A 20150-nucleotide genomic window follows, 5' to 3' on the forward strand; every position below is an offset into this window, starting at 1 on the left:
CATTGTCTGTGAGCTGACTTTTGTAGTAGAAGCGAAAAGCTATTTTTATTCAATTAACCACCAGTTGTGAGCCAGAATGCTTCATTAATATGTTTATTTATGCACAACAGTTTACTTTCACAAAGATTGCTTTCCCACATACAATTTGAAATGTTAATTTTTGCTTCACACTACTGTTCCAACACTATTTTCATTGCAAAAACAAACTATAAACAACACTATTTTGAACTGTCAGTGTCCAAGGTCAATTATCCTGTAGGCAAGAGACAGCCCCATGTCAGCATGGTCATAAAAGGTTTTGAAACAGACATTTCTCGTAAAATACATTGTTATTGCGCTCTAGCACATCATTTTGACTCGTGGCTTTTTAAAAAATCTACTAGTCAAGAAGATTTAACATCTACAACATGGCTAACTTCAGGAGTAATATCATTTTTAATAGAATGACAGATGGCTTTCATGAGAAAAAATCTACTCGTAATTCAAATTATGAGAATTACAACTTATTTCAAGTGCTAAGTAATTTGCTCTGTTTATGTTCCTTAAATCAAATAATAGGATTTCTTTTAAGAAAGCTTATTGACAGAAAAACAGTCTGCCACTGACAATTCAATCAGTTCTTTTACGTGAAAAAAGACGAACTACTCCTTTTTTAAAATTACATTTTATTTCTGTATCTACCACTTTATTTCTCTCTGACTAAGTGCATGGGTACGATTGTGCACGATATTCCAAATGGCTATTCTATGTGCGTGATCTCAGAGAGTGTGTGTCAGTAGTAATGAGTCTGTTGGGCAAGAGGAAAGTCACAGACAAGCCCAGTTCCGTACACACCTATTACCCTCACACATGCTTTCCAGCAAGCGGTTCTAGATAATCATCAGCAACGGGACCCCAGCCAATTTGATTTGCTACTGAATTTTGAAACACTTGAGGCTGAGGCTGATTGTAACTCTTTATGTTACCTTGCCAAGATAGGCCAACTTGCAACAGGATCACTTACCAGTGGCGCTTGCTGATGCCAAAACGGAGCAAAAGCACAAGCTTGCATTTATTTAGCATTTTTCACAAGCACCTAGCTCTCAAAGGGTTTTACAAACAATTAAGTACTTCACTGAGGTGTAGTCACTCCTGTAATGTAGGAAATGCAGAAGTCAATTTGCGAACAGCAAACTCCCACAAAACAGCATTTTGATAATGACTAGGCAGATAATCTGTATATTTAAATTATGATGCCTGCGAGACAAATTTTGTCCCAGGACACAGAGGATTATATTCCTTCTCTTCAAGGCAGTGCAAGAGGATATTTTATTCACCCAAGCAGACAGAAAATAGTTTTATGTGTCATCTGAAAAAAGGCACTCAAATAGGCAAAAATTTGTCACAGTGAAACTTGGTGACACCTTCAGAGCAGGGTGGGTGTGATAGTCCGCGGACAAAATCTAGAATGCTGTGGGGACTGGTGGAGCCTCAAGAGGTGAGGAAGGAAAGGGGTGGGGAACCTGCAGCCATGTGTTCTTGCCCAATCTGGATTCTGATATTGCCAATGCTGGGTACCATCACCCTATACAATCTCAGAACAGGCCTGCACACAGACCTGCTGCACCAAACACGTGGAAAAATAAAGGCCTGCCAGAAAAAAAATCTGGGACCAAACATCCTAACAGTAGGCCACCCAGTCAATAATGCACTGAATAGTCAGCATAAATTTCCGCACTCAAGTTCTGGAGTTCAGCTTCAACCCAAAACCCTGGGACACAAAGTTGAGCGTGATACAGACATGCTGCACATGTACGGAAGTTGAAAAGCATGTTTAACATGACATCCCTTTTTAATATTCCTTATTAATACTCACTCAAAGATTCATTGCTTAGGAAAATAACTGGATCCCTTCCTCTCCATGGAATGCTCCTGCAAGCCTTCCTTGGAGGGAAGAAAATTTCAAGCAAAGGAAGGGGTACTCAAACAGGTTATGCATCTGCTGGAAACTGGAATGAGACACAAAGCGTTCCACTTAGAAACAACTTTTAATAAAATAATGGAGCAATGGGGATGTGATGGCCTCGTGGTATTACTGCTAGACTATTAAATTGAAAACTCAGCCAATGCTCTGGGGAGCCAGGTTTGAATCCCACCATTGAAGATGGTGGAATGAGAATTCAATAAAATGTCTGGAATTAAGATTCTACCCATGACTATGAAACCATTGTGGAAAAAAACTCATCTGGTTCAGTGACACCGTTCAGAGAAGAAAATGCATCATCCCCACCTGGTTTGGCCCACATATGACTCCAGAGCCGCAGCAATGTAATTGACTCTCATCTGCACTCCGAAATGGTCGAGCAAGCCACTCAGTTATAACAATTGCTATGAAGTCTCAACAAAGAAATGAAACCAAATGAACAACCTGGCACACAGATCCAGGCACTGGACAAGACAATGGCAAAAACAGCCCTGTCCACCCTGTAAAGCTCCAGATACCACCACTGCCTTCCCTGAATATGTCGTCCCATCGGCACAGCCGGTGGCACAGTGGTATACAGTAGGAAGGATTTGCCCTTGGAGTCCTTAACACTGACTCTGGACCACATGAAGTCTCACAACATCAGATCAAACATGAGCAAGGGAGCTTCCTACTGACCATCACATATTGTCCTCCCTCAGGTGATGACTCAGTACTCTTCTATGTTGAGCAACACTTGGAGATTGCACTAAAGGTGACAATGGTGCAAAATATACTCAGGCTGGGGTCCATCACCAACAGTAGTTTGGCAGCAGAATAACTGATTGAACTGGTCGGGTCCCAAAGAACATTGTTCCTAGATTGGGTCTGCAGCAGGTGATGGAGGGGAAAAACATACCTGACTTCATCCTCACCAATCTGTAAGTTTCAGGTGCATCTGTCCATAATGGTATTGGTAAGAATGACCACCACACATTACTGTAGGGACAAAGACCTGCCTTCACATTGAGAATACCGTCCATTGTATTGTGTGGCACTATCACCGAGCTAAATGGGACAGACTTTGAACAGGTCAAGAAACTCAAAACTGGGCATTCATGAGGCACTGTGGACCATTAACAGCAGCAAAATTGCCCCAACAGAATGCACAACTTCATGGCCCAGTATATCCCCCACTCAACCATTTTCATCAAGCCAAGGGATTAACCTTGGTTCAATGGGCAGTGCAGGACAGCATGCTTGAAGTAGCACCAGACATACCTAAAAATAAGGTATCAACCTGGAGAAACTACCAAACAGGACTACATGCTTGCCAAATAGCATAGACAAGTGATATAGGTAAGTGATTCTGCAACCAATCAAATCAAACCTAAGCTCTGCAATCCCATCACATCCAATTGCAAATGGTGGTGGGCAACTGAACGACTCACTGGAAGAGGCGGCTCCACGAATATCCCATCCTCAATGATGGACGAGCCCAGCACATTCATGAAAAAGGTTGAAGAACTCACAACAATCTTCAGCCACAAGCACCGAATGGATGATCCTCCAGTGGTCTCCAGCATCACAGATGCCAGTCTTCAGCCAATTCAATTCACTCCACATGATTTCAAGCAACTGTTGGAGGCACTAGATACTGAAAATGATATAGGGCCTGACAACAATCCACAGTATTGAAGATCCGTGCTCCAGAACTTGCTGCTCCTCTAGCCAAGCTGGTCCAGTGCAGCTCCAACACTGGTGTCTACCAGTCAGACAATGTGGGAAACTGTCCAAGTATGTTCTCTACACAAAAAGCAGGATAAATCCAACCTCGCCAATTACTGCCTCATCAGTCTAGTCTCAAGCATTAATCAAGTGATAGAAGATGTTATCAACAGTGCAATCAAGCAGCATCCACTAAGCAACAACCTGCTCACTGGAGGCCTGTTTGGGTATAGTCAGGGCCACTCACCTCCTGACACCATCCAGGGCAATTTAGCCTACTTGACTGGCACATATTCACACATATTCAGCCCTCCACCTCTGATGCTCAAGAGCAGAAGTGTTTACTATCTACCAGATGCACTGCAGAAATTCACCAAAAATCCTTAGATAGCACCTTCCAAAACCACAGTTGCTTCTATCTTGAAGGGAAAAAGCACCAGATATGTGGCAACACCACTGCCTGCATATTCCCTTCCAAGCTGTTCACCATCCTGATTTGGAAATATATTGTCATTCCTTTACTGTCTTTGGATCAAAATCCTTGAACTCCCTCTCTAATGGTACTATGGGTCTACCCACAGCCCGTGGATTGCAGCATTCAAGAAGGCACCTCACTGCCACCTTTGAGGGCAACTGCTGACCAGAATACAAAAAGTTCTCCCTTTATTACTCACAGCAGAATTAACCTGCTAGAGATAAAGAAGTATTTTAAAATGTGCCATATATTTTGTCAAATATTAAAAATCTGAATTGAAAACAAAGTGCTGAAGAAGCTCACAATGTCTGGCTGCATCTGTGAAGAGAAAATGGGCTGAATTTGTATAAATATCAATTTTGTCAAGTTTCACAGATGGTATCTCTTGCAAGGTTCATAACATCCCCAACTACTTACCACACCCCTATAGCAATGCTTTCATCCAGCGTTAGCCCAGTTTGATTACTCGTTGCATCCGGAAGCACTTGCCACTGTTGAAAGTATTCTGGAATCGAACACCATCCCCGGCACCAGTGTTATCTTTAAAAGGCTGCTGTGTGCATTGGCAAGCACTTTTAGACTGGAGCTGCCCTGCACAGTGATTGACACTTACTGTGAATGTAGCAGGAAAGGGGAAATATGCACATTACTTTGTGGGCAGGGACTTGGAGGTCCTAGTGGATGAGGTGATGTAGTATAGACCTGCCCTCTTCACCCAGCACCCAGTCGTGATTGCACACCAAACTCTGCTAACCTGGTGTGAGGTTGCCACCAGATCTGTGCGGTATCAGCTATCGAGAGACACAACCAACAGTGCAGGAAGAAGGTCATAGAACATAGAGCATAGAGCATTACAGCACAGGACAGGCCCTTTGGCCCTCGATGTTGCGCCGACCTGTGAACTAATCTAAGCCCATTTCCCTACACCATCCATATGCTTATCCAAGGACTGTTTAAATGCCCCTAATGTGGCTGAGTTAACTACACTGGCAGTCAGGGCATTCCATGCCCTTACTATTCTCCGAGTAAAGAGCCTGCCTCTGACATCTGTCTTAAATCTATCACCCCTCAATTTATAGCTATGCCCCCTTGTACAAGCTGACGTCATCATCCTCAGAAAAAGACTCTCACTGTCCACCCTATCTAATCCTCTGATCATCTTGTATGTCTCTATTAAATCCCCTCTTAGCCTTCTTCTCTCCAATGAGAACAGGCCCAAGTCCCTCAGCTTTTCTTCATAAGGCCTTCGCTCCAGACCAGGCAATTACCTTCTTCACTCTGCCAGGGTAACTGCCAGCAACTTCTCTGCTGTCTCACATGCCTCCCACAAGGCTCAAGCTCTACTATTCTCACTATTGCATGCAACGTTTTCCCTCACGAGCTCTCACCCATCCTAATACTTGACATAGCCAACCGTGCATGTGCTCTACAATGCCTAATGACTCATCTTTTCCCCACCTGCTGCAGCACCAATAGCTGTGGCACTTACTTTCATTTCACTCAATTCCTCCCTTCCCCTCATTCCAAGTGAAAACGGCACATAATAGAGCAGAAAGAACCCAATCTTTGACACCTCATCTGAATGAAGAAACCCTGATAGCCCTGAGTGGCGGACTGTGCATTGATTAATATCAGAAGCTCTCCTTAACTTATTGAACTGGGATCCCCTGATGTAAAGTGGGCTGCCTTGACTTAACTAAGGACTGCTGATAACCATGGCAATATGCCAGGCCTGATGCCTGTGGTAAATGGCAAGGAGAAACAGAATTAATGCAAACCTGATAGCTCTGACCAAGGGAGCAAACCACAAAAAGACAAGGCAAGGCAGGGATTTTGTAAGCATCCAGGTAGCGTCAAGATGATTGAGCACTATGACAGCGAGCAAACAGCCCCGAGATGCAGCTCAATCCAATCTGTGAGCTAATGCTTATCCCTGTAGATAAAGTGTCTTTGCAGCAATATTTCAATGCTAGTTGCCACAGTGCCTCCAAAGAATTATTTTAAAGCACAGAAGAGTCCTGTCAGTTGTTCATAACGATGCTACAATACTCCTGAAGAGCTGGTCGGTGTCAGTCACCAGCATCCGTACACTGATTTGATTTAATTTATTATTAACACATGTACTGAGACACAGTGAAACGTATCAGAGATAATAGGAACTGCAGATGCTGGAGAATCCAAGCTAACAAGGTGTGGAGCTGGATGAACATAGCAGGCCAAGCAGCACATTAGGAGCAAGAAAGCTGACGTCATCAGAGTCTTGGCCCGAAATGTCAGCTTTCTTGCTCCTACGATGCTGCTTGGCCTGCTGTGTTCATCCAGCTCCACACCTTGTTATCACAGTGAAACGTATTGTTTTGCCTGCTAACCAGACATATCATACCATACATAAGTACATCAGGGCAAAAGAACAGAATACAAAGTATAGTGTTACAGCTACAGCGAAGATACAGTGAAAGATTAACTCTAATACAGGGGAAATCCATTCATAACAGCAGTGAAGAAGCTGTTCTTAAATCTGTTGGTATATGTTTTCAACTTTTGTATCTTTTGCCTGATGGAAGAGGATAGAAGACAGTATAACCAGGATGCGAGGAGTCTTTGATTATGCTGGCTACCTTTCCAAGGCTGTGGCAAGTGTAGACTGAGTCAATGGAAGGAAGGCTGGATTTCGTGATGGGCTGGGCTGAGTTCACAACTCTTTGTAACTCCTTGCAGTCTTGGGCAGAGCAGTTGCCATACCAAGCTGAGGCCCATCCATATAGGATGCTTTCTGTGGTGCATCTACAAAAATGGATAAGAGTCATTGTGGACATGTCAAAATTCGTTAGTCTTCTGAGAAAGTAGAGGCGTTGGTGCACTTTCTTGATTGTAGCGTTGACATGAATGGACCAGGATAGATCGTTGATGATATTTACTCCTATGAATTTGAAGCTTTTGATCACCTCCATCTCAGCACCACTGATACAGACATAGGCAAGTCTTCCACTCCACTTCCTGAAATCGATAACCAGCTCCTTCATTTTGCAAACATTGAGGGAGAGATTGTTGCTTTTATGCCATGCCACTAAGCTGTCACTTTCTTGTATGCTGTCTCGTCATTGTTTGAGATCTGACCCACTACAGTGGTGTCATCGGCAAACTTGTAAATGGAGTTAAAGCTAAATTTGGCCACACAGTAGTGAGTTCATAAGAAGTATAGTATGTGGCTCAGTACACAGGCTTGCAGAGGCACCTGAGTTGAGGATTATTGTGGAAGCAGTGTTGTCACCTCCCCTTACTGATTGCAGTGTAAAAGTCAGGAAGTCAAGAATCCATTTGCAGTGTGGGTAGCAGACTCCTAGGTCTTGGAGTTTGGAGGGGAGTTTTATTGGCCATTGGTTGTGAGAATCTAGTGCCCTAGAGCATGTTCTGAGATGTTGTTTCAGGAAATGCACCAACTGCAGCTCCTCACAAACCACATGCATAGGTTGGAGCAGCAACTGGATATACTTAGGAGCATGAAGATGGCAGAAAACATCATAGACAGTAGTGTTAGAGACGTGGTGACACCCACGGTGCAGGCAGATAGATGTGTGACTCTTGAAGGGGCAGGCAGCCAGTGCAGGAATCCCCTGCGGTGGATTCCGTCTCTAACAAGTATACTGTTTTGGATACTATTGGGGGTGATGATCTATCAGGAGACAACAGCAGCATCAGCCAGATTAGTGGCGCCATGGCTGGCTCTGTTTTTGAGAAGGGAAAGACAAAGAGTACTACAGCAGTAGTTATAGGGGACTCAATAGTTAGGGTACAGATAGGCATTTCTGTGAATGTAAAAGAAACTCCAGGGTGGTACATTGCCTCACTGGTGCCATGGTCCAGGATGTCTCTGAACAAGCAGAAAGCATTCTGAAGGGAGAGGGTGAACAGCCAGAAGTCATGATACATATTGGTATGAACGACATGGGTATGATGAGTGACGAGGTCCTGCAGCAGCCATTCAGGGAGTTAGGTAGAAAATTAAGGAGCAGGAACTTCAAGGTAGTGCGCTTGGGATTAATCCCTGTGCCACGTTCCAGTGAAATCGATGACCAGCTCCTTCATTTTGCAAACATTGAGGGAGTGATTGTTGCTTTTATGCCATGCCACTAAGCTGTCACTTTCTTGTACGCTGTCTCATCATTGTTTCAGTGAGGCAAGAAATAGGAAGATAGTACAGCTCAACAGATGGCCAAACAGATGGTGTAAAAGGAAGGATTTCAGATATCTGGACCATTGGGATCTCTTCTGGGATTGGTGGGACCTGCACAAGAACGGCAGGTTACATCTAAACTGGAGGGGCACAAATATTCTGACTGCGATGTTTGCTAGCTTAACAGGTGGTCAGGAACCAAAGCAAAAGTGAATTGACTGAAAAGGAACTAGACAATAAGGCTGGTAAGACTCAGAGGAAGGGCAGGCAAGGTGTGGTTACTAATCAAAGCAGATCTGGTGGACTGAAGTGCAGATGTTTCAATGCAAGAAGTGTAACAGGTAAGGCAGATGAGCTTGGAGCTTGGATTTGTACTTGGAACTATGATGTTGCTATTATAGAGACTTGGTTAAGGGAGGGACAAGATTGGCAGTTTAATGCTCCAGGATAAAGATGTTTCAGGCAGGATAGAGGGGGAATGTAAAAGGGGTGGGGGAATGCACTGTTTGTTAAGGAGCATATCACAGCTGTACTGTGGGAGATAATAAAATGTGAGGCTGGATGAACACAGCAGGCCAAGCAGCATCTCAGGAGCACAAAAGCTGACGTTTCGGGCCTAGACCCTTCTGATGAAGGGTCTAGGCCCGAAACGTCAGCTTTTGTGCTCCTGAGATGCTGCTTGGCCTGCTGTGTTCATCCAGCCTCACATTTTATTATCATCTTGGAATCTCCAGCATCTGCAGTTCCCATTATCTCTGATACTGTGGGAGGATACCTCAGATGGCTCATACAGTGAGGCAATATGGGTAGAGCTCAGGAGCAGGAAGGATGCAATCACAATGTTTGAGGTTTACTACAGGCCTCCCAACAGCCAGCGGGAGATAGAAGGACAGATATGTGGGCAGATTTTGGAAAAATGTAACAGGGTTTTTGTCATGGGTGACTTTAACTTACCATATATTGACTGGGACTCACTTAGTGCTTGGGGCACGGATGGGACAGAGTTTGTAAGAAGCATCCAAGAGGGCTTCTTGAAACAGTATGGAGATAGTCCAACTAGGAAAGGGGCTGTACTGGATCTAGTATTGTGGAATGAGCCAGGCCAGGTGGGCGATGTCTCAATAGGAGAGCAGCTCGGGAACTGTGATCACAATTCAGTAAGCTTTAAGGTACTGATGGATAAAGAGAAGTGTAGTTGTCAGGTAAAGGTGCTAAATTGAGGGAAGGCTAATTAGAATAATATTAGGCAAGAATTGAAGAATGCAGATCGGAGGTAGATGTTTGGGGGCAAATCAACATATGATATGTGGGAGGCGTTCAACTGTAAGTTGATAGGAACTCAGGATTGAACTCAGGATTATCCTGTAAGGATAAAGGATAAGTATGGCAAGTTTAGGGAACCTTGGATAATGAGTGAATTTGTAAGCCTAATCAAAAAGGAAAAGGTCCCATTTGTCAAGGCTAGGAGGCTGCGAACACACAAAGCAAGGGTGGAGAAAAAGAAAGTCGAAAGAAACTTAAGCAAGGAGGCAGAAAGGCTAAAAAAGGAGATGAAAAGTCATTCGCCAACATGATTAAGGAAAATCGCAAGGCTTTTTATACGTATATAAAGAACAGGGAGAGAGTTGGTCCACTCAAGGTCAGAGAAAGGAATTTATGTGAGGATCCAGAGGAAATGGGCAAGGTATTAAATGAGTGCTTTACATCAGTATTCACCATAGAAAAAGACCTGGTGGATGATGAATCTGGGGAAGGGCGTGTGGCCAGTTTGGGTCATGTTGAGATCAACAGAAAGGAGGTATTGGGGGTCTTGAAAAACATTACGATCATCAAGTCCTGACGGCCTGATGGGATATACCCTAGAATACTAAGAGAGACAAGGGAGGATATTGTTGGGGCCTAGAGAGAAATCTTTTACCTCAATGGCTACAGGGGAGGCCCCAGAGAATTGGTGAATAGCCAATGTTGTTCCTTTGTTTAAGAAGTGTGGCAAGGATAATCCAGCTAATTACAGGTTGGTGAGACTTACGTCAGTGGTAAGGAAATTATTGGAGAGGATTCTTTAAGACAGGCTTTGCTCCCACTTGGAAATGAGTGAGCACATTAGCAAGAGGCAACATTACTTTTTGAAAGGGAGGTTGTGTCTCACTGACTTGTTTGAGTTTTTTGAGGAAGTGACTAAGATGATCGAAGAGAGTGGGGCCATGGATGTTGTCTACACATGTAAGACCTTTGACAAGATCCCTCAAGGCAGTCTGATACAGAAGGTAAAGTTGCACAGAGTCAGAGGTGAGCTTGCAAGATGGGTAAAAAAAACTGGGTTGGTCACAGAAGATGGAGGGTAGCAGTGGAAGGGTGCATTTCTGAATGGTGGGCTGTGACTAATGGAGTTCCTCAGGGATCAGTGTTGGGACCTTTGCAATTTGTAATATTTACAAAATGTTTGGAGAAAAATGTAACTGGTCTGATTAGTAAGTTTGTGATTGGCACAAAGGTTGGTGGTATTGCAGAGAGCGATGAGACCAAGGATATAGCAGGATATAGACTGATTGGGCAGAGAGATGGCAGATGGAGTTTAATCTTGAAAAACATGAGGTTATGCATTTTGGAAGGTCTAATCCACATGGAAAATATACAGTAAATGTCAGAACCCTTAAGAGTATTGATAGGCAGAGGAATACATAGGTCACAGTAAGTGGCAATGCAGGTGGAGAAGGTCATCAACAAGACATACAGCATGTTTGCCTTCATCGGCTGGGGCATTAAGTTTAAAAATTGGTAGGTAATGTTGCAGCTTTATAGAACCTTACTTTGGCTACATTTGGAATACTGTGTTCAATTCTGCTCACCACACTACCAGAAGGATGTAGTGGTTTTAGAGAGGGTGCAGAAAAGATTTACCAGGAATTTGCCTGGTATGGAAGGCATTAGCTATTTCGAGAGTTTGGAGAAACTTGGGTTTGTTCTCACTGGAACAACAGAAGTTGAGGTGCCACCTGATAGAGGTCGACAAGATTTTGAAGGGCATGGACTGAGTGGACAGTCAGAAGCTTTTTCCCAGGGTAGAAGAGTCAGCTACTAGGGGGCATAGTTTTCAAGTGTGAGGGGTAAGGCTTAAAGATGATGTACAAGGCAAGTTCTTTTTTTACACAGAGGGTGGTGTCTGCCTGGAATTCGCTGCCAAGGGAGGTAGCGGAGGCAGCTACAATAGTGGCTTTTAAAAGGTGTCTTGACAAATACATGAATAGGATGGGAATAGAGGGACATGTTCCCCAAAAGAGTAGGGGATTTTAGTTGTGACAAGTGTGTTGGTGCAATTTTGGAGGGCCAAAGGGCCTGTTCGTGTACTATACTTTTCTTTGTTCTTTGAGTGTCCAAGACAGCAGTCCAGAGAAGCAGGCCAATGTCTTTAAGAACCTACTTTGACTTTCATGACAGGAATTATCAACATTTAGTTTCCTCGCAGGATGGTGGTAAAATAGGAAATTGCATATTGCTGAGGTAACATTTATTTTTAATGAAACAAACAACAAGTAATAATCACCATAATAGGTCGTGCTACTGTCTAGTCAGAATCTTGTTTTGGAGCCAAGAATTCCTTGTTTGAAAATGCAATGAGTTGTTCCTGACATGAAGAAAGGCCTTGCCCAATCTTTCATGCAATTTTCTAAGATCTTTTCAACAGCTCACAATTAGCTGTGATTTTCTCATCATAACTCACATTGTTCAGGGCCCTTTAAGATTCCATCCAACTAATCAAATGCAAAGGCTCTTCTCTGAATGGATGCTGCAAGAACTGGTGAGTTTCTTCAGCACTTTCTGTTTGCATTTCAGATCTCTGGCATCTGTAGTATATTGCTTTTATTTTAAAAATGCCATGCAAGGGACAATACCACAATGAGAAGTCCTACTCGATCTCTAAAGCATGATGCATTGCTGAATTATTGGTAGGCGTCCTTTAATAATGAGCTATGGACAGATGAGGTATCAGCTGATATACTCCACCCCATTAACTGAACAGGCTGCCAAAAATCACTCCCTGAGCTTACATGTTAAAAAAAGGAGACTTAGGAAAGGAAACACAAGGTCATACCAAATGTAAAATCATGGTTGATCAGATTCTGGCTTTAGCTCCACTTTGCTGCATAGGCCCCATAATTCTAGACTCCTTGTTGTTCAAAAAAATCTATCTGACTCAGCCTTGAATATACTCAACACAGCCACAACTGGGGAAGATTAACCACCCTCAAGAGTAGAAATTTCTCCTCATTTGTGTTTTAATGGGAGACCCCTGATTTTGAAACTGTTTCCTCTAGTTCCTGGCTCTTCTCATAATGGAAACATTAATCTGTATCCATCCTGTCAAGTCCCTTAAGGATTTTATAGTTTAAATAATATCACTTGTCATTCTAATCTAAACTAAACTAAACTCAGCCTTTCTTCAACAACCTCTTTACCTGAGATGTATTGGCCTTTATTGTCAGGTAACAGAGGGGTGTCTTATTACTTACACACAAGGCATTGGTGATACAGTATAATACAGTCCTTCATGTTAGTTGTCATACTTAAGGACGGATATACTGTACTGAATTTTTTTATTCAAGAGACAGTGGAGGTGGAGTCATTGAATATATTTAAGGCTGAGATAGAGAAATGTTTGATCTGCAAGGAAGACAGGGTTGTAGGTGACAGGCGGGAAAGTGGAAAGTCCAGTTGAGGCCACAATCAGATCAGCAACGATCTTATTGAATGTTCGATCAAGGCTAACATGACAAATTACTTATTTTTGCTTCAATTCTTTCTTATGTTGTCATGAAAGATCCTTGGATTTCTTACAAGCAGCATTCACATGGGTTTCAGTGAGAACCTGTAGCACAGGAAGATCTAAAGATGAAAGCAGCGTCAAAGGAAGGTATACACAAGAAGCAATTTAGAAATGATTGATCTTTAAAAGAGTGGTCTTGCATTGAAAACTATAGATTTTCCAGTACATTACCAGTTTTATTCATATCAACAATATGATTTATGTAATAAAAATGGAGATTTCTCTCAAAATGCTTACTTGTGAAATACTATCTGAAACATTGTCAATGTTGAGTGCGAAGATTGCATCTCTCGCTCCTACAAACAATAGGTTGAGCTCCTCACTAAGCAGCAACGTTGAGTAATTAGAGATTCCTTGTGCAGCAAACGTTTTCAGATTTGCATCTATAAAGATAAAATGGTATGGAAGGCTGTCAATATATAAAAGATTTACGGAAGAACTCATCCCCTACTTCCTATACACTGTATATTAGAGTTAGGTTTGTGCTTGTAATTATATCAGTTATCTGCAATAAGAAGTCACCATTAACAAGGTAGATTATTTTAAAAGGTGCAAACAAATTACTGACATGGAGAAAAGGCACAGCGGATTCTTGAATATCCATGCTGCCATTATCTGAATCTTTGCAAGTCAGAAGACAGTTAGAGTTGGACTTAGTTTTGCATTATTGAGATTTTAGAATAATAGTTATTTTATGATAAGGAGTTCCTAATGGTTTCTGGGTGACCACTGTCTCACTTTTCAGAAACCTTCAGAAACTAGAATTAGATCTGCATTTCTCTCTGATTTGCATCTTGTCAGGATTTCCTGCACAGCAATGTACAAAGAGAAAGATCAAGTTTCTAAATGTATTTTATGCAAACCAGTAATACCCTGAAAATAATTTCACTGGAATTCCAGTGTACCAGTGCATCTCAACTGCGTGTCCAAAACTCGAATATAATTAAGCTATCCTGAATCTTGGAGTTGCGTACACATAATTTAGTGATAGAAAAGTGGAGTATCGAAATCTACCACCATTGAATTCAACTGCCAGAGCAAAATAAAACCAAATAGTTTGCTGGCTTTCAATGAAGCATTAACCATTTGAGGAAGACACTGGAGGATTGTTGGCTGCAACTCTATCAGAGGTCAAAGGCTTCAAAAAGAAAGACATATTCAAGAAGTAGACTTATGGTAAAAAAACCCTTTAATAGGGCAACAAAATTAGATTTTGGGTACAGTAATAAATTATTCATTTTGTTGTAATGGTAAATCAACGTTTAAATGCTATCAAGGCAAATTATTGAACGAATAAATCAAGCAACAGAAAAAAAAGGCTGTGAAATCCGCAGGGTGCCAATAAAAAGCAAATGGATTTTCAGGAAAGAGAACTTGAACCCTTGCCCCATTCATCCTACAAGCCATACCAGTCTAACACAATAGCGTTGACGCTGAAATGGAATCTAAATTGCCCTGTAATTCATTTGTTTTGAGTAAAAGCCCACCACTACATTCATGGCTACTAGAGATTGGAAATTATTGCAGCTATGGTAGCATCATTAGATGCCAAAGGACAAATGAAAAAAAAATGAACAGTGGTAACAGAAGAAACCAAACGATAAGTACTATTCTTCTACATTTGAAAGCTGTGGTGGAAGTGGAAGTAAATGCTACTCAATTTAAAATTAAAGTACAATTTATACTAAAACCACTTGGTTTCTTACCTTCAAAGTTCACAGTTTTTCTTGGTGTACAATCTGGTAGAAAGGCTTGTGAATGTAGTAGATATCTGATCAGCAGATTAGAAAATAAGAACACAGCAGCTTTTTGCATTTTCAGAAAGCTCACTTGCGGCATCTATGTTTGGATGTTTAAAGTTTTGGAGTGATGCTACTGATAAACATATTTAATTGAATATTTCAGAATGTCTTCAGTAAGCTTCAAGAACCACTTTGCTGAAGGAGTTTTTGTTCTGCAGGACCAGGGTCCACAACCATAATTGACATTGTGCCAAATGTGAAATCTCATCTCAGGTAAAAAGCATTTGCTGCAAAAAGAAAGAAAGAATCTCCCAGGTTGTATCCTTCAAACACGATTGAGAGAAGCCTTCATGAAGTACAATATTAACCTGAAATAGAAGTTGCAGTTCAGTATCTTTACATAACTTGACATCCTTGAGTGTAACAACTTATTTCCCCTTCCAAAAAAAACCTTTGTCAACATACCAGTTTTACAGTAACCTTCACTGTAAATTTTTAAAGTGTTATCACTTTTATGATAAACCCAAGGTAGTCATTTTAAACATTTTCAATTTCAGTTTTAAAATTTTCTGCAATCATTAAGCAGAGAATAACAAAAACATTGCTGAGCCTCTGTTGGTACAAACAGTACAGACAAGCTACTGACATCTCTCATTGAAAATCAATCCAACTTACGGTTAAATTGTGGAATTTCAGGATGGTAAAAATTCAAGAACAAAAACAGAAACTGATGGAAATGCTCAGCAGGTTAACGTTTCAGGTCCAGTGAACCTTCCTCAGAACCACAACCACAATCAACATTGTGCCAAATTTTCTGATAGGTCACCAGACCCGAAACGCTAATTCTGACTTTTTCTTCACAGATGCTGCCAGATCAGCTGAGCATTTCCAGAGACTTCTGTTTTTATTCCTCATTTACAGCATCTGCAGTTCTTTCGGTTTTTATTCGGTAAAAATTCATGCTGGTTTTCTTCTAGGATGCAGCCAAAGATTAGCCTCCAATGTTTCAAATGCCTTGATCTGACACTGAACAGACCCTTCTAACTCATCCCATATATAGATTCTTGGAGAAACTGCTATGACATTGGGACAGTGGTGTTTTCTAAAATCAATGGTGTTTTCTAAAAGTGACATTCAAACATGTTTCTTTCAGTTCAGAAATGTCAAAACATTAGCTTTTTTCCCCCAAATGCCTGAGAAAAAGAGCAGGAAATGACATCACCAATTGAGGAAATGAAAACACCAACCCAAGGAAACCTAAACAGATAAATAGAAAACGAGACATAACACTAGCGCTTCACCAGAGGCTCACTGATGATGTTACCTAGAATGGTGACGAAACTTCTGAAAACGAACCTTCCAGCTTAGCGAGCAAACTCACATCCAGACCTTTCCTAATGTCTGGGCACTCTTAGACATCACAGAATTCAGAGAAGTACAGTGGTTACATATGAAACTTGACCACAAGCAGTATTGAGTGAATTTGATAGATGCATTAAGAAGAAAAATACATGAGGGAGAAAGGATATGCTGATGGGGTAAGGACCAGGGGGGGTGGGGGGGGACTTCACTGCAGCATAAATGTTGGTGTAGTTCGGCTATTTGCCGATTTCTACATTGCAGACTTTAAAAACAAGACTGGCTCTCAATTCTGAAAAGGATGCAGTTGTATGTGTTAGTAATGCAACAATCTTTTAATTATTGAGATAGCAAGAATTGCAGATGCTGGAGTTAGAGATAACAAAAAGTGTGGAGCTAGAAGAACACAGCAGGCCAGGCAGCATCAGAGTAACAGGAAAGCTGATATTTTGGGAGGGGGGGTGGAGATTAGAAATAAATAAAGAGAGAAGGGGTGTGGCTGAGAAAGGTAGGTGTGATGGTGATAGGGAAGTGCCTGTAGGCAGCTGTCCGGATTGGTCAGCGAGGCAGGGGAAGTTAAAATGTTTCGTGACCGGAAGGTGTTGTTTGCCTTGTGTAGAACTTCTGTGCTCTGTATGTGACAAACAACAACACCTTCTCGTTGCAAAACATCTTAGCTCCTCCTCCCACTCCCTGGGTGACATGTCCATCCTGAGCCTCCTCCAGTGTCACAATGACCCCACCTGCTAACTGAAGGAGTAGCACCTCATATTCCACCTCGGAAGCCTACAGACCAATGGCCTAAACGTGGATTTTACCAGTTTCAAAATCTTCCCGCTCCCGGCCTCATTCCATGACAACCTTTCCTTCAGATCCATTTCCTTGATCTGACACAACCTGTCCATCTTCTCTCCCAAATATCCGCCACTCTCATCTCTGTTCCTCTGATGTTGCCTGACCTGTTATGTTCCTCCAGTTCCACATGGCATAAGACATCTTGGGATTTCCAACCTCTCTAATAATGATAAGAAAGCTAGCATTAAGACACTTTATCTAAATGCACATAGTATTCGCAACAAAGTAAATGAATTAACAGCACAAATCCTCTTGAATGATTATGATGTGGTAGGCATCTTAGAGACATGGTTGCAGGGAGCTCAGGACTGGCAGTTAAACATCCAAGGATTCACAACATATCAAAAAGACAGGGAGGTGGGCAGAGGGGGTGGGGTTGCCTTGTTAGTTAAGAATGGAATTAAATCTACGGCACTGAATGACATAGGATCAGAAGATGTGGAGTCTGTGTGGGTGGAATTGAGGAACCACAAAGGCAAAAAAAACTATAATGGGAGTTATGGACAGACTTCCTAACAGTGATCAGGACCAGGGGCGCAAGATGCACCGAGAAATAGATAGGGAATGTCAGAAAGGCAAGGTCACGGTGATCATGGGGGATTTCGATATGCAGGTGAATAATGTTGCCAGTGGATCCAAAGAAAAAGAATTCATGGAATGTCTGCAGGATGACTTTTTGGAACAGCTTGTGATGGAGCCCACGAGGAAGCAGGCTACTCTGGACTTAGTGCTATGTAATGAGCCAGACTTTATAAAAGACCTTAAAGTAAGGGAACATTCAGAAGGCAGCGATCATAATATGGTAGAGTTCAGTCTGCAGTTTGAAAGAGAGAAGGCAAAATCGGATGTAATGATGTTACAGTTAAATAAAGGTAATTACAGGGGCATGAGAGAGGAATTGACGAAAATTGACTGGAAGCAGAGCCTAGCGGGGAAGACAGTAGACCAACAATGGCAGGGGTTTCTGGGTATAATTGAGGACACAGTACAGAGGTTCATCCCAAAGAAAAGAAAGATTATCCGGGGTGGGATTAGACAGCCATGGCTGACAAAGGAAGTCAGGAAATATATCAAAGAAAGAGAGACAGCCTATAAAGTGGCCAAGAGCACTGGGAAATCAGAAGATTGGGAAGGCTACAAAAACAGAAAGAGGATAACAAAGAGAGCAATAAGGAAGGAGAAGATCAAATATGAAGGTAGGCTAGCTAGTAATATTAGAAATGATAGTAGAAGCTTCTTTCAATACATAAGAAACAAACGAGAGGCAAAAGTAGATATTGGGCCACTACAAATTGATGCTGGAAGGCTAGTGATGGGAGATAAGGAAATAGCTGAAGAACTTAAGGACTTTGCGTCAGTCTTCACAGTGGAAGACACGATTAGCATGCCAACAATTAGGGAGAGCCAGGGGGCAGAGTTGAGTACGGCAGGCATTACAAAAGAGAAAGTGCTAGAAAAGCTAAAGGGTCTAAAAATTGATAAATCTCCTGGCCCCGATCGGCTACATCCTAGAGTTCTGAGGGAGGTGGCTGAGGAAATAGCGGAGGCTTTGGTCGTGATCTTTCAAAAGTCACTGGAGTCAGGGAAAGTCCCAGATGATTGGAAAATTGCTGTTGTAACTCCCTTGTTTAAGAAAGGATCAAGACAAAAGATGGAAAATGATAGGCCGATTAGCCTAACCTCGGTAGTTGATAAAATTCTAGAATCCATTGTCAAGGATGAGATTTCTAAATTCCTAGAAGTGCAGGGTCAGATTAAAACAAGTCAGCATGGTTTTAGCAACGGGAGGTTGTGCCTGACAAACCTGTTAGAATTCTTTGAAGTGGTAACAAGTATGTTAGACCAGGGAAACCCAGTAGACGTTATCTAGACTTCCAAAAGGCCTTTGATACAGTGCCTTACGGGAGGGTCCTGAGCAAGGTGAGGGCCCATGGTGTTCGAGGTGAGCTACTGGCTTGGATTGAGGATTGGCTGTCTGACAGAAGGCAGAGAGTTGGGATAAAAGGCTCTTTTTCGGAATGGCAACCGGTGACGAGTGGTGTCCCGCAGGGTTCAGTGTTGGGGCCATAGCTGTTCACCTTATATATTAATGCTCTGGATGAAGGGACTGGGGGCATTCTGGCGAAGTTTGCCGATGATATGAAGATAGGTGGACAGGCAGGTAGTACTGAGGAGGTGAGGAAGCTGCAGAAAGATTTAGACAGTTTAGGAGACTGGTCCAGGAAATGGCTGATGAAATTCAATGTGAGTAAATGTGAGGTTTTGCACTTTGGAAAAAAGAATACAGGCATGGACTATTTTCTAAACGGTGAGAGATAAAATTTGCAAATCAGAAGTGCAAAGGGATGTGGGAGCGTTGGTCCAGGATTCTCTAAAGATTAACTTGCAGGTAGAGTCCATAATTAAGAAAGTGAATGTAATGTTGTTGTTTATCTCAAGAGGGTTGGGGTATAAAAGCAGCGATGTGCTTCTGAGGCTTTATAAGGCTTTAGTTAGGCCCCATTTAGAATACTGTGTCCAATATTGGGCCCCACACCTCAGGAAGGACATACTGGCCCTGGAGCGTGTCCAGCGGAGATTCACACGGATGATCCCTGGAATGGTAAGTTTAACGTATGAACAGCTAAGGATCCCAGGATTGTACACATTAGAGTTTAGAAGGTTGAGGGGAGATCTAATAGAAACTTACAAGATAATGTATGGTTTAGAAGGGGTGGACGCTAGGAAGTTGTTTCCGTTAGGCGGGGAGACTAGGACCCGTGGGCACAGCCTTAAAATTAGAGGGGGTAAATTTAAAACTGAAATGAGATGACATTTCTTCAGCCAGAGAGTGGTGGGCTTGCGGAATTCATTGCCGCAGAGTGCAGTGGAGGCCGGGACGTTGGATGCCTTCAAGGCAGTGACAAATTCTTGATCTCAGAAGGAATCAAGTGCTACGAGGAGAGTGCAGGGAAGTGGTGTTGAAATGCCCATCAGCCATGATTTAAATGGTGGAGTGGACTTGATGGGCCGAATGGCCTTACTTCCACTCCTATGTCTTGTGGTCTTAT

General features: G+C 42.3%; 1 protein-coding gene across 4 annotated transcripts in view; it reads right to left on the reverse strand.

Moving 5' to 3' along the window:
• LOC125466031 (semaphorin-4E-like) overlaps positions 1–20150 on the reverse strand; it is a 73648-nt gene that overhangs the window by 37371 nt on the left and 16127 nt on the right. For 2 of the 4 annotated variants that reach the window (XM_048560128.1, XM_059638517.1), the window contains 2 exons: positions 14851–15173; positions 13382–13527 (listed from right to left, as the gene is read on the reverse strand). In XM_048560128.1, coding sequence (XP_048416085.1) covers positions 13382–13527; positions 14851–14983 — 279 coding nt within the window. In that variant the 5' untranslated portion in view covers positions 14984–15173. Of the gene's footprint in view, positions 1–13381; positions 13528–14850; positions 15255–20150 lie in introns of all 4 variants that reach the window. The other 2 variants (XM_048560126.1, XM_048560127.2) reach the window with 1 other exon arrangement.

Source organism: Stegostoma tigrinum, chromosome 30 (assembly GCF_030684315.1).
Source record: "Stegostoma tigrinum isolate sSteTig4 chromosome 30, sSteTig4.hap1, whole genome shotgun sequence".
Classification (NCBI taxonomy): domain Eukaryota; kingdom Metazoa; phylum Chordata; class Chondrichthyes; order Orectolobiformes; family Stegostomatidae; genus Stegostoma; species Stegostoma tigrinum.